Raw genomic sequence first — 14813 nt, 5'->3', positions numbered from 1 at the left:
CAAACACACACACACACACACCAATGTGGCCCTTTAGTCAAAATAATTACCTAGTCTGATATAAGATCACTCACTCCTATGGAACATTTAGGGCCTGATTTACAGTGATCCAAATACCAGGTGCAAAACAGAGTGTGAAGAAAAAGGTGTGTTAGAAAACGCTTTGTAAAGGAAAAGAGGTAGGATTAAGTAAGCTGTGCTTCTTTCTACTCCTTTTCAGACATGTTAAAATGAAAAACCGGAGATATGTGATGTAACATAACTGTATGAATGTTCAAAACAAACTATTATCATAACCCTTTGGGGACTATTATCCATCCATCCATTTTCTATCGTTTGTCCCTTTTACTGCTATCAAACAACTTACAGAAAGCAAAAAGCAAAATTAAACCAAAAAAAATTGTTGTTGTTTTACAAAAGTTTAAAAAAAATAAAGAGCTGGTGCTTAATTGTGTGAATGCTTTGGTTTTCTACACCAAAATTCATCTATTCATTATTATTCAACAACTTCTTCTTCTTCTTCTCCAGATTTTGGCGCGCTCTGCCGTCCACATTTTTCACCCGATTCAACCGTTTCAACTTCAAACTGTTCAGTCTATTCAGGAATCTCGGGTTTTTCCTTGCCAAATTAAAAAAAATGCCCAGATTTCCCAGAAATACAGGTTTTCCACTCTCCCCTCACTCGTGAACAAGACTCTGAGGTATTTGAACTCCTCCACTTGGGGCAAGATCTCCTCCCCAAGGAGGAGTTCAAGTACGTCAGAGTCTTGTTCACGAGTAAGGGAAGAGTGGATCGTGAGATCGACAGGCGGATCGGTGCAGTGTCTTCAGTAATGCGGACGCTGTATCGATCCGTTGTGGTGAAGAAGGAGCTGAGCCGGAAAGCAAAGCTCTAAATTCACCGGTCGATCTACGTTCCTATCCTCACCTATGGTCATGAGCGGGTGGCGGGGCTCTCCTCTAGAGATAGGGTGAGAAGCTCCGCCATCCGGGAGGAGCTCAAAGTAAAGCCGCTGCTCCTCCAAATCGAGAGGAGCCAGATGAGGTGGTTCGGGCATCTGGTCAGGATGCCACCCGAACGCCTCAAGGTAGGCGGCCACGGGGAAGACCCAGGACAGGTTGGGAAGACTATATCTCCCGGCTGCCCTGGGAACGCCTCGGGATCCCCCGGGAAGAGCTGGACGAAGTGGCTGGGGAGAGGGAAGTCTGGGCTTCCCTGCTTAGGCTGCTGCCCCCGCGAACCGACCTCGGATGAGCGGAAGAAGATGGATGGATGGATGGATGAATGGATACAGGTTTTCCGGGACATTTTTCCCATTCAAAATGAATTGGCCATTATTCACATTTTTCAACCTATTCAAAACATTCCACCTTCAACACATTCTGGAAATTCAAACTATAATTTTTTCTAAGTTCCAAAAAAATGAAAATTTTTTTTCAGAATTCCTGCTTTTCCAAATCTTTATTTCCACCTTTTTTTATGGTGACTACTCCTTCCACATTTTTCAACCCATTTCAACCGTTCCACTGTCAAAACATTCTTCTTAATCAGGAAAAAAAAGTTGTTTTTTTAACGCAATAAATTCCCGGTTTTCCCAAAATTCCAGGAATTCCGCAATACCATTTCTCAATTCAACACGTTACTATTTCAACATTTCTCAACCGATTAGAAACATTTAACACCAACCATTTCAACTCATTCAGACTATTCAAGTTGTTAACATTTAAAAAAAAAAAATCCCGCTTTTCCTGAAATTTACAATTTTTTCTGAAATGGGACATTTTTCAAAGTTCCACAATTCCCACATTTTTCATCTGATTCAAACATTTCCAACTTCCAAAATATTCCACCTGTTCAGAAATTGTGTGCTCTACATGAACAATTCAAACAAAAAAAATCCAGGATTTCCCACAATTCCGTTTTTATTTTATTTTTTTGCATTTTCCCCATTCAAAATGAATTGGTCATTTTTCAAATTTCCACATTTGCCACATTCTGCAAGCAATTCAAACCATTCCGCCTTAAACAAATTCAACTCATCCTGGACATTCAAACTACCTTTTTCCAAATTCAACACATTTCCAGGAATTCCTGTTTTTCTGAAACCTACTTCCACCCTTAAATTCCACTACTTCTTTCACATTTTTCAACCCATTACAAACGTTCCACCGTCAAAACACTCATATTCAGGACAAAAACCAGGTTATGGAAGTACAAAAATTCCCGGTTTTCCCGAAATTCTGGGAGTTTCTCAATTAAAAACGGTTACTTATTCAACATTTCTTGACCTATTTAAACAATTCCAACACCTAACCAATTCAGCTCATTCAGGAAAGTCATGCTCGTAATCATTTTCAAAAAACTTCCGCTTTTTCCAAAATTCCAAAATTCCAAAATTACAAGGAAGTTCCCATTGAAATGAGGGGGACATTTTTCCAAGTTGCACAATTCCCACATTTTTCAACCTATTCAAACCATTCCAAAATCAACAAATTCCACTAATCCAGACATTTAAACTAATACTTTCCCAATTTCCAAACCAAGTTTCGGTTTCCCTGGAAATTCCAACTCTTCAACATTCAAAGTATTCAAACATTCAAACTATTTTAGCATTTAAACAATTTCAACATTTAAACCATTCCCACATTCATCCCAGTGGCATTTCAGTTCAGCGTCAGCTTTTCAACAGTCAAACTATTCTTACATTCATACTACATTCTGTCAGCATTTCAGTTCACCTTTAGCATTGGAGCATTCACACGCAATTCCTTTAGGAATTGCCTCTCTAGTTATTTTCGATTATTTGTTTTTGTTATTACTTTCTAACTTGACATAAGTAAAACATTCTCGTAATAATGACAATTACTTTGATGATGATGTTGATGATACAAACTATTTGCATTTAGAAAAGGAAATATGAAGGAGGATTTGAAATTACTTAAATATTGTAATCAATTAAATAGCACTTAACATTAAAAAATATTGTCCATCCATCCATCCATTTTCTACCGCTTGTCCCTTTTTGGGGGTGCGGGGGGTGCTGGAGCATATCTCAGCTGCATTCGGGCGGAAGGTGGTGTACACTCTGGACAAGTCGCCACCTAATCGCCAACACAGATAGACAGACAACATTCACACTCACATTCACACACTAGGGCCAATTTAGTGTTGCCAATCAACCTATCCCCAGGTGCATGTCTTTGCAAGTGGGAGGAAGACGGAGTACCCGGAGGGAACCCACGCAGTCACGGGAGAACATGCAAACTCCACATATAAAAATTCCGAGCCCGGGATTTAACTCAGGACTACTCAGGACCTTCGTATTGTGCGGCACATGCACTAACCCCTCTTCCACCGTGCTGCCAAATTGTTAATATCATAAAAAAAAAAAAATAAAAAAATAATCCATCCATCCATTTTCTACCGCTTATTCCCTTTGGGGTAGCAGGGGGCGATGGTCCCTATCTCAGCTACAATTGGGCGGAAGGCGCGTACACCCTGGACAAGTCGCCACCTCATCGCAGGGCCAATAATAATAATAATATTAATAATAATAATAAGGGGACAAGCGGTAGAAAATGGATGGCCCTGCGATGAGGTGGCGACTTGTCCAGGGTGTACAACACCTTCCGCCTGATTGTAGCTGAGATAAGCACCAGCGACCCCAAAGGGAATAAGCGGTAGGAAATGGATGGATGGATATTAATAATAACAATAGAAAAATGTAAAAAATCATCAATGCAGAACATTTAAACATTAGAGACTCCAGCCATCCATTACCTACTGCTTATTCCCGGAAGGCGGTATTTATTAATTCATTATAATATGTCCAGGGTGTACGCCGCCTTCCGCCCAAATGCAGCTAAGATAGGCTCCAGCATCCCCCGCGACTTCAAAAGGGACAAGCGGTAGAAATTGGATGGATGGATATTGCTTAATACTTACAAAATATAATAATGATACTAATAAAAACATAAGAATAAATAACACTCAGGGACATTAAAAAAATACACCCTAAAGTGTATTATAGGGACCAGAGAGTAAATGTGCAATAATATAATGTAGAGTGCTAATGACTGTATTTTTTATGCAGTGCAAAGGAGTCTCACTGGCTTGCTCAGTGAGTCATCTAGTGGCCACCTTAGGTATAACATATCTTGAAACGTTTTACTCCGTCTGCAGATGAGCTGCTATTAATAAACATAGTTTAAGTTTGTATTAAGAAATACATACATACATACATACATACATATATTGTTTTATTCGTATTACACACATATAATATACATATTACTAATGGCCGGGCTATAATTGTCCAGATAATCGTGGCACAAGTTGTTCTTGAAAACAACATTTAATAAAAACTTCAAGTATTTAATTGGGAGATTACATTTGTATTCGACCGGAAACTGCCCCTGGTGAGTGTATGGAATATTTGTCCGCTGATGGAAATGCAGCTCAGGAATGCATTTTTGTGCGCGTCTCGGATGTGACTGCGACTGGCTGTGTGAGGTCACCGAGCTGCCAAGACCCGCCCCAAGTCTGCGTCTCTGGCCTCCCATTGGTGCAGCCTGCCCCTCAGGAATGTCCCTCAACTCTTCAAATAGCCTCCACTCCGCGCTACGAGTCAGTGGAATCCAACGTTTGAGCCTCCATCGGAATAAAATCAACTTATAAGTTTAGCCTCCTACAACTCCACAAGTTACAGGATAAATATATTTTTTTTTCACTTTTTTTAGGAATTCTCTTTTTTAAAGGTATGTCCACTATTTATTTTTTTATTTATATATTTATATGCTATAATAGTGAAAATCACGTGTCTGAAATCAAGTGAAATATAAATTTTTGTCTACAATATAGCTTTGACCTGAGAAAAGGAGATGATGCTGTGGGGCATCTTTCTGTTTTTGATGCTTTGGAGGTGTGAGGGCGCAAGATTGGCAGGTGAGCATGCAAAAAAAACAAACAAAAAAGCATTTCAATGTTATATTCAAGGTAAATTTAATAGTTTTTTCTGTTTGCTCCGCAGAGGCTCGTGATGACAACAGTGTTTATGACTTATTTGATCTTGTGCGAGTGGAAAAGAGAAACAGTGGGGTGACTCTGGTCAAAGGTGCAGATCCATACAGCCCGGCCTACAAGATCCTCAACGCAGACCTGATCCCCCACGTACCAGATAGCTCCTTTGGGGACCTCATCGACTCCATCCAATTTGAGAGGGGCTTCATCCTCCTGGTCAACCTGAAGCAATCCAAGAGGAACCGAGGAAGCCTCCTGACAATAGAGAAGAAAGACGGGTCCGGTCCGGTGTTTGAGATCATCTCCAACGGCAAAGCCAACACTTTGGACGTCTTCTACTCCACCGGCAACCACCAGCAGCTGGTGTCCATTGAGGAAGCACGCCTGGCCACAGGGCACTGGAGGAACATCACACTCTTCTTCCAGGATGACCGCGTGCAGCTTTTTGTGGGCTGCGAGGAGATCGACGTGTCCGAGATGGACGAAACCATCCAAAGAGTATTGTCCCAGGAGCTGGCAGATACCTCCAGGCTCAGGATCGGGAAGGGAGCGGCCAGGGAAAAATTTATAGTAAGGATTTCGTAGACCTTTCTAATATTTCATGTGGAATATTTCTGTAATAACACTGTCTTTCTTCAGGGAGTGCTACAGAATGTGAGATTTGTCTTTGGGACATCTTTGGAGGCCATCCTAAGAAATAAGGGCTGCCAAAGTGGAGGTAAGTCCTTAAAGTACAGTATATTGAGGAACATAAACACAGGAAGGGTTCAAACTGTCAAGAATGTATCTACATAAAATAAATAAGGGAGACAATAAAGCAAGATTTAAGTCGATCAGTGGTTCACAACCTTTTTTCAGTGATGTACCCCCTGTGAACATTTTTTTTGATTCAAGTACCCCCTAATCAGTGCAAAGCATTTTTGATTGAAAAAAAGAAATAAAGAAGTAAAATACAGCACTATGTCATCAGTTTCTGATTTATTAAATTGTATAACAGTGCAAAATATTGCTCATTTGTAGTGGTCTTTCTTGAACTATTTGGAAAAAAAGATATACAAATAACTAAAAACCTGTTGAAAAATAAACAAGTGATTCAATTATAAATAAAGATTTCTACACATAGAAGTAATCATCAACTTAAAGTGCCCTCTTTGGGGATTGTAATAGAGATCCATCTGGATTCATGAACTTAATTCTAAACATTTCTTCACAAAAAAATAAATCTTTATCATCAATATTTATGGAACATGTCCACAAAAAATCTAGCTGTCAACACTGAATATTGCATTGTTGCATTTCTTTTCACAGTTTATGAACTTACATTCATATTTTGTTGAAGTATTATTCAATAAATATATTCATAAAGGATTTTTGAATGGTTGCTATTTTAGAATATTCTTTTAAAAATCACACTCCGCATACCCCCATTTGAGAACCACTGATGTAGATCATAGATTCTCAGACTGCTGTACGAACACTGTTTTCAGTAGAATGGAGGAAAACTGTAAATTAAAAAAAAAGTATACCGTAAATATATGAAATATGTGTGAAATAACCATACACAATCAAATGTATTTGCTAAATATTCTATGAAATTGAATGTACTTTGCTAAAGTATCAGATAAAATGGGATACTCAGATTGGATTAGATATAATTTTTATTGTATGGCCTCTCATAAAAAATACAGTTTCCAGTAGCAGCAACACCTGATGCAGTATACATAATAGCAGGGGAAAATAGAAAATACAATGATTATGCAGATAATTTTCCAAAAAAACGTGGCTTGAGCGACATAAATAGACCTACTTCTGACTGATTCAATTTACAAACAATATGTATTGACCATCTCCTTGCAGCCACTTTAAACGGTGTCCTCACTCTGGAAAACCCAGTGAACGGCTCTAGTCCAGCCATTAGGACTGACTACACCGGCCACAAAACCAAAGGTAAGGAACTCACACGTGCCTCATTTTCACCTCAAGGAAGCAAGGTCCTGAACGGGTTTCTGTTTTTTCTACTTTAGATATGCAGTCTGTCTGTGGCCTCTCTTGCGAGGACATCGCAGGCATGTTCAAGGAGCTCCGGGAACTCGGCGTTGTGGTTACACAGCTGACCAACGAGCTGCGTCAAGTGGTAAGCACTTCATCACCATTGCACATTCCCAGCGCCACTTGTCGCTGCTGTCCCTAATGAGACCCATGTGGATACACAAATTTGTTTGCTCACAAGAGTCAGGCAATGTCTTGATCATTATGTAGGTGATTCATTTGTACTGGAACGTTGGCAAAGTGCATGTTTTCCATCCTTGGTCCCAAGCTAGCAACCCCCCTCCCTCACTCTAGTCCTCTCTTTCCCCTGCAGTCTGAGTTCAGCGCCGAGATTAAACAAAAAATCAAAAACCACAATGTGTGCATCCACAACGGGATCGTGCACAAAGACAAAGACGAATGGACGGTGGACGACTGCACTGAGTGCACTTGCCAGGTAAGTGAAGGAACACTTGTGTTTCCTACTCCGGAAGCCAAACACAATGTGAACGCATTAGTGAAGCTTCTTAGAAACAGACACAAGCACCATGGGGATATTTTCCCAGCATGAAATTATTTTTGTCAGGGTTCTGATTTGTGTCAACAAAGCAGGAGTGTGAAGCTCTTGCTAACAATCACGCTGTTGTACAACATAGCAATTAGTCCACAAATGAAGCCAACTCAATATTCTTGTTCTAACCCAATCTCCCCTTCATTTAGAACTCGGCCACTGTGTGTCGAAAAATCTCCTGTCCTCTGATTCCCTGTGCCAATGGCACTGTGCCAGAGGGAGAGTGCTGCCCACGTTGCGGAAATCGTAAGATTTAATCTTAAAATATATTCTTATGTCCTGTTTCATGTGAGAATGTTTTAACCGCCTCTCTTCCTACAGCAAGTGACTCTGCAGAAGACGACTGGTCTTCTTGGTCACAGTGGACTCAATGCTCTGTGACATGCGGTCGGGGGATCCAGCAGCGTGGACGTTCCTGTGATCGCATCAACAGCAACTGTGAGGGCACCTCAGTCCAAACGCGAGACTGCTTTCCTCAGGAATGCGACAAACGCTGTGAGTGCAAATTACGTTCTATGTAGAATCTGCTGTATTAGAATTGGGAGGACTGAATGTTGTGTTTGGCGCTCACAGTCAAACAAGACGGAGGTTGGAGCCATTGGTCTCCCTGGTCCTCATGCTCTGTGACCTGCGGGGAGGGGTTAATCACCCGCATACGCCTCTGCAACTCCCCCACACCCCAGATGGGAGGCATGGAGTGCCAAGGAGAGGGACGGCAAACTGAAATCTGCCACAAGTCACCTTGTCCTAGTAAGTTTAATTCCATCATCAAAAGTACATTTTATTAAAAAAAAACATACTAATTGGTGGTCTTCTCAATCTTTCAGTCAACGGAGGTTGGGGGCCTTGGTCACCATGGGACACCTGTACAGTCACATGTAATGGAGGCATCCGGACCCGCAAACGTCTCTGTTCTGATCCTGTTCCCAAATACGGAGGGAAGGATTGCATTGGGGAAGCCACCACGTCTCAAGTGTGCAACAAACAGGACTGTCCCATTGGTAAGCAAGTGTGACAAGTGGTAGTAAACTACTGTGATGACCCGGATATAAGAAGAGTCTTCATTTTAAGATGACAAAACTCATTTGCAATGTAAAAAATATATTTCTTTGAATTCAACAGTTTACTGAATCTGTGTTTTTTTTTAAAGTAACTTGTGTGTGTGAGTGACAGGATTAAGAGCTCTGACTTATTTGCATGGATGGATCTGTAGACCCCAAATATTACATTATCTGCCACTTCCAGGCTATTTTTAAGGGAAAGATTACCATTTAGACAATCTATTTGCAAAATTTAACACCAACCCATTTTTCTCTGTGCAGACGGTTGCCTCTCCAATCCATGCTTCCCTGGCTCAAAGTGCACCAGCTTCCCAGACGGCTCATTCAAGTGTGGCAAGTGTCCGATCGGCTACAACGGAAACGGCGTTGCGTGCAAAGACATCGACGAGTGCAAAGAGGTCCCAGATGCTTGCCACACACAAAATGGAGTTCATCGCTGCGAGAACACAGAGCCAGGATACAACTGCCTGCCATGCCCAGCTCGCTACTCCGGTCCTCAGCCCTTCGGACGGGGAGTGGAGCAGGCTACTGCCAAGAAACAGGTTTGAGTTATTACTCAGTGCATGCATGGAAAGTAGGCCTGCTGTTTTCAGTTAAATTAATTTGCGGGATGTTTTACTTCCAGGTTTGCAAACCACGCAACCCTTGCCAAGATGGTAGCCACAACTGCAACAAAAACGCCAACTGCATCTACTTGGGCATCTTCTCTGAGTCCATGTTCCGCTGTGAGTGCAGGCCAGGGTATGCTGGGAATGGGCATATCTGCGGAGAAGACACTGACCTGGATGGATGGCCTAACTCTGAACTGTTGTGTGTGGAGAATGCAACCTACCACTGCAAAAAGGTAGCCTACACAGACTGGACAGACATCCAAAACAACCCAATTCCATGATTATCCATTAATCTAACTGATTTGTTTCCCTTACTTAGGATAACTGCCCCAACCTTCCCAACTCTGGTCAGGAAGATCATGACAAGGACGGCCGCGGTGATGAATGTGACCACGATGATGACAATGATGGTATCCCTGATGATAGGGTGAGTCATCCCAACAAAGTTTTTTATTGCTTAATAACTGAGCATTCAGCAAAGAGCAGACAGAGACCCAAATCAGTCTTGTGCAGGCCATAGCTCTGTGTATGCTTTGTGTATAAATATAGGAATTTATATATACAGTATATGTATATATGTGTGTGCTTGTATGCTATGATAATATGCCCATACCATCACCTTTTCCAATATTGTATATGTTTTAATCATTTACGTACCTAAACCCCAAATAAAACTTTATGTACGTAAAAATTAGCTTTTTTTAAAAAACGATTTGGAGTGCAAAGGAAGACTCATAGTTAGTTATTATTAGCTGAGTGGCACAACCATCATTTTAAAACACATGCAGACTTACAGTAGATAAAGTTGCGGAATAAGTAGAAGTGTTTTAATTAATTTTTATTTAATTTACTTTTTTATTTATTTAGGACAACTGCCCTCGAGTGTACAACCCCGCCCAGTATGATGCAGACAGGGATGATGTTGGCGACAGCTGTGACAACTGCGTGTTTGAGGCCAACACGGACCAGACGGACACTGATAATAACGGGGAGGGGGATGCCTGTGCTGTGGACATTGACGGTGATGGTAAGAAGCAGTGACATTAGGTTTCATAACTTCCCCATTGCGCCTAAAGAGAAAATGTACTTAGCCCCACAGGCTAATAATACAAGTATGCGTTTTATCTCAACAGGCGTTCTGAACGAGCACGACAACTGCCCTTATGTGTACAACGTAGATCAGAGGGATACAGACAGGGATGGTGTGGGAGACCACTGTGATAACTGCCCTCTGGAGCACAACCCTGATCAGGTGAGGCGGACTTTATATTAGTCATTCCTCAGCACGGAGCAATGCCGTGCAAGATAACAATGTGAGAGTCATCTGGAGGCTATAAAAGCTGTAAAATGAAAGAACTGTTTGAAGAGAATATGATAAAGTATGATTTAAAATTAAGCTGCAGCTTGCATACCTCGACACAAGGATTTGCTTTAGATACCATACATAGCATCGCCTCTCATACTAAAACTGATGAAAATAAACCCAAAAGCAAGTAACAGGTTATTTTCACATGGTGCTGACCCATAAAACTAAGAATTTCTCTTTCCCGCAGATCGACTCGGACTCAGATCTCGTGGGAGACAAGTGCGACAACAACCAGGACATTGACGAGGATGGCCACCAGAACAATTTGGACAATTGTCCCTATATATCCAACGCCAACCAGGCGGACCATGACAAGGATGGCAAGGGCGATGCCTGCGACCACGATGACGACAATGATGGCATTCCTGATGACAAAGACAACTGCAGGCTGGCCTTTAATCCTGATCAGGTGGACACTGATGGTGAGTCACTCCTGTCAGTCTTACACGTCTATCAAGTCATGTCCATACCTGATAACCTATTGGGTGTTCTTGTCTTAGGTGATGGCCGAGGTGATGTGTGCAAGGATGATTTCGACCAAGACAACGTCCTGGACATTGATGATGTTTGCCCAGAGAACTTTGCCATCAGTGAAACCGATTTCCGAAGATTCCAGATGGTGCCTTTGGATCCTAAAGGCACCTCCCAGATTGATCCCAACTGGGTGGTCAGACATCAAGGCAAAGAGTTGGTACAGACTGTCAACTGTGACCCAGGCATTGCTGTTGGTAAGAAACTTACACGCACATTTCTGCTCAGACACAAAGTAGTTGCCATCAAATCCTAAACCATCTTTCGTCCTAACCCAGGTTTTGATGAGTTCAGTGCTGTGGACTTCAGCGGAACATTTTTTATCAACACAGATCGGGATGACGACTATGCTGGTTTTGTGTTCGGCTACCAGTCCAGCTCTCGATTCTACACGGTCATGTGGAAACAGATCACACAGACCTACTGGTCTCATACTCCCACTAGGGCTCAAGGCTACTCAGGCCTGTCCATCAAAGTGGTTAATTCCACCACCGGGCCTGGCGAGCACCTAAGGAATGCCCTGTGGCACACAGGAGACACAGCAGGACAGGTGAGCAAATATTTATAATGTGTTTTGGAACGTTTGTTTGCCTGTAATTTTCATGTTAACGAGCTATGTCGTTCCAAAAAGCACTTTTGTGCATCCATCCATGTTTTACTTTTACACTAACTCTGCACATGTCCAACATTATAGATGTCATGTACCAACATGAGTGGAACAGGAGGAAACAAACATCAGCGACACTAGCATAGCTATGTGAGCTACTTTGTTAACATTACACTCACAATTTAACAACAAAATCATGCTACGTTAGCCTATTTGCTGAAGAAAAACTGAATGATCAACCTTACAGAACGCATAGCCGTAGTTGAGTGACTCATATATATTTTAAGATGTGTCGCAAAACATGTTTGTTTTCTGGGGGGGGTTTGATCATTTTAATCAAAGCTATCCTCCGTGAAGTAGTGACAATATACACAAGGCAGGCTCATCTAGAGTTAGAAAACAATTTCTGGTCATAAACAAACTTAGTGGTATGAAATTTAAGCCAGTTTTGTATTACAGGGGAACACTACAGTTTGAACTTTGTATTGATTTCCAGGTACGTACTCTGTGGCACGACCCCAAAAACATCGGCTGGAAAGACTTCACTGCCTACAGATGGCACCTTATCCACAGACCAAAAACTGGCCTTATTAGGTACGTTCTCACGGCTTCATTAGAAATTTCATTTTGGAAGCAACAATTATCTGACGAGAGCCCTGGGTCTGTTTTTTAGAGTGGTTATGTTCGAGGGTAAGAGAATCATGGCCGACTCTGGAAACATCTACGATAAAACCTATGCTGGGGGGCGACTAGGCTTGTACGTCTTTTCTCAAGAGATGGTTTACTTCTCCGACCTGAAATATGAATGTAAAGGTGAGACCTGCTGAATGACAATCTATACAACACTTGAGGTGGCTGTCAAACACAAAATACATTATTTGTGACTTTCTCTTTCAGATGCGTAATGCAATGAAGTCAGGCTGAAAGATATCTCCCAGTTTTGAAGCGATGCACATTGGAAGAAGAATGAGCAGTAGCGTGAGGTAACGTGACCTCAGGACTTTAAAACCAAATGAAAGTTCAGTGATATTTCTGCACCAATTGTGAGCGCAGCTCTGCTCGGAAGAATCTGCCTCCCTTCTTCCCTTGAACGTGGGGGGCACATTTATTGCTTTGCACACCTGAACTTTGCTGGTATCCCTCAGTGGAGAAAGGATGAAAGGGAACATTCCATTAGTTTTCTTTTCATCTTTGAGCATTAATGTACATCTGCTGTGGACTCTTTTTTTTTGTATGAAGAAAGCAGTACGAGAACTTTCTTTGGCTGGGGGACTACCTAAAGCCTCCCGAAAGGAGTCCTTGAGGGACTGTGGACAGTTTGGAGTGAATGTTACGATCAGAAATAGCGAATGTGATTTGAGTGGACGTGCATTTATTTTAAAGGGTTTTTTTTCAGCACTTCTTTTAGTGTGACCCCTTTCAAACTTGCTGATCTTTGTTATTAAAGGTCTTCTACGTATATAAGGATGGCTATCTCAGGTTAAGAGCATAAAAAGGAGAGCACAGGGCCCTAAAGTAATTGCTTTAGAACAAATTATATATGATATTTATGAAGATAATAATAAATGTGGCCATATTAATAAATACGTTGAAATTTGGTTGAAATATTATTGATTAATCAAGAGTGTACTACTTGGCAGAAAGCAGCAGAGGCACTTTAAGTCGGTCTCAACTCGTTTGCTGAAACATGTCCGCTCTGGTAGATTGAGTTACATGCCCAATGGAAACACGAGTTCAGAACGTTCCGAGACAAAACGATATTCCAATTCCATCCTTTTTCAGTCAATCTTAAGAGATTGAGTCAAACACCAATCCCTACTTGTCAACAAGCTATTTCCAAATATGTATTTAAAATTCCAATTTAACTGACAATTTGTGCACAAAATGCATACGTGGTGTGCCTGAGCTTGTGTGTGCAAAAAAAACAAAACAAAATATACAAATATTACCTCATGACTTGTTTTTGCATTGAGGCCAATTCACTTTTCTTAGTCTAAATCGGATGGCATCGATTAGTTTTTGCCTTTTTGGGTAGCTTTTCCTTTTAGTCTTTTGGCAAAGACCATACTCTCAATCATGTGCTGTATATATACATAATATTTTTATAAGGGGGGGTTGGGGGGGGAGAGAAGTCCAAGCAGGAACAATGATGTTGTGCTATATGTATTCTCCAGTGCCTTTTTTTTAAATAAATTATTCTGCTGTTGAAGTTATGAGATTTGTGTAGATATATGCTATTTAAATAATTTATCTAGAAGCCTCATGGAAGCGTTTCTGTCTGTATAAACTTATTTGCACACTGATGTCTTTTGTTTTTTTAATGTCTTTGACGCTTTTCTATAAAAATATTTGTGTAGTTTTTACCAAAAAAAACAAAACATGTTTATACTCCTATTTGTTTTTATTGTTGTTTTGTTTGGTTGATATGTCAAGTGAACAATAAACGCTTACAAAAAATATGTATATGTGTATATATCATGTCATCACTTGCCTGTCAGACAGTCCAAGGAATAGTTCAAGACAAGGACGCTATATTAAATTTGATGGAGCTTTTGTCCTTAAAAAAGCAAAAAAGGATTCGAGCCACGCTGTGTTTAGCAAATGGAATTCATTAGTCGAGTCCGGTGAAGCCTTGGAGAAAGGGAGTATTCTTGAGAGTCAACAGCGGGAAAACTCAACATGAAATATAAAGCCAGTTAACTGCATGTTCACACAGATATGATTACACATCACGCAAGCATCTCTTTAAAGCGTTTAGCTCTGCATGTGACCCGCAGACATAAGGAATTTAGCAGACCACAGTGATAAATGCACTCATTGTATTGTTGCTGCTAAGAATGTGCATTGTTTTGGTTGAAACGGCCAATAAAACAATTCTAAATAGATGATTATTCACTAAACTGGGGTTTGGCAACTCTTTAGAGCCCCCTCTCCCTGGAACTTTTTCAAAACTGTATGTAAAAGGAAAAAGATGGGTGAAAAAATATATTTTTGTTTTTAATATGGTTTCTGTAAGAG

At 41.0% G+C, this 14813-nt stretch overlaps 1 protein-coding gene across 1 annotated transcript; it reads left to right on the top strand.

Annotated features, from left to right (window-relative positions):
• The first annotated feature begins 4604 nt into the window (after nucleotides 1–4604).
• LOC133549581 (thrombospondin-1-like) lies at nucleotides 4605–14254 on the top strand. The gene is made up of 22 exons (XM_061895140.1): nucleotides 4605–4758; nucleotides 4862–4945; nucleotides 5031–5590; nucleotides 5660–5738; nucleotides 6878–6967; nucleotides 7045–7154; nucleotides 7383–7505; nucleotides 7769–7865; nucleotides 7941–8114; nucleotides 8193–8369; nucleotides 8447–8620; nucleotides 8942–9222; nucleotides 9306–9524; nucleotides 9611–9718; nucleotides 10159–10318; nucleotides 10425–10543; nucleotides 10845–11079; nucleotides 11158–11385; nucleotides 11467–11738; nucleotides 12292–12389; nucleotides 12469–12608; nucleotides 12693–14254. Exons 2-22 carry the CDS (start codon nucleotides 4882–4884, stop codon nucleotides 12698–12700), a joined length of 3516 nt encoding a protein of 1171 aa, XP_061751124.1. The 5' UTR covers nucleotides 4605–4758; nucleotides 4862–4881; the 3' UTR covers nucleotides 12701–14254.
• Nucleotides 14255–14813: the final 559 nt, after the last annotated feature.

The sequence above is a fragment of the Nerophis ophidion genome, linkage group LG03 (genome assembly GCF_033978795.1).
Source record: "Nerophis ophidion isolate RoL-2023_Sa linkage group LG03, RoL_Noph_v1.0, whole genome shotgun sequence".
NCBI lineage: Eukaryota > Metazoa > Chordata > Actinopteri > Syngnathiformes > Syngnathidae > Nerophis > Nerophis ophidion.
Note: the sequence above shows the minus strand (reverse complement) of the source record. Positions and strands in the feature narration are given on the sequence as shown.

What these genes read in the sequence shown, in the direction of transcription:
- LOC133549581 (XM_061895140.1), top strand. Translation starts at nt 4,882, where the DNA reads ATGATGCTGTGGGGCATCTTTCTGTTTTTGATGCTTTGGAGGTGTGAG. An exon ending in CAACCTACCACTGCAAAAAG is followed by an intron (nt 9,525 to 9,610) that starts GTAGCCTACACA and finishes TCCCTTACTTAG; the next exon opens with GATAACTGCCCCAACCTTCC. An exon ending in TGGAGCACAACCCTGATCAG is followed by an intron (nt 10,544 to 10,844) that starts GTGAGGCGGACT and finishes TCTTTCCCGCAG; the next exon opens with ATCGACTCGGACTCAGATCT.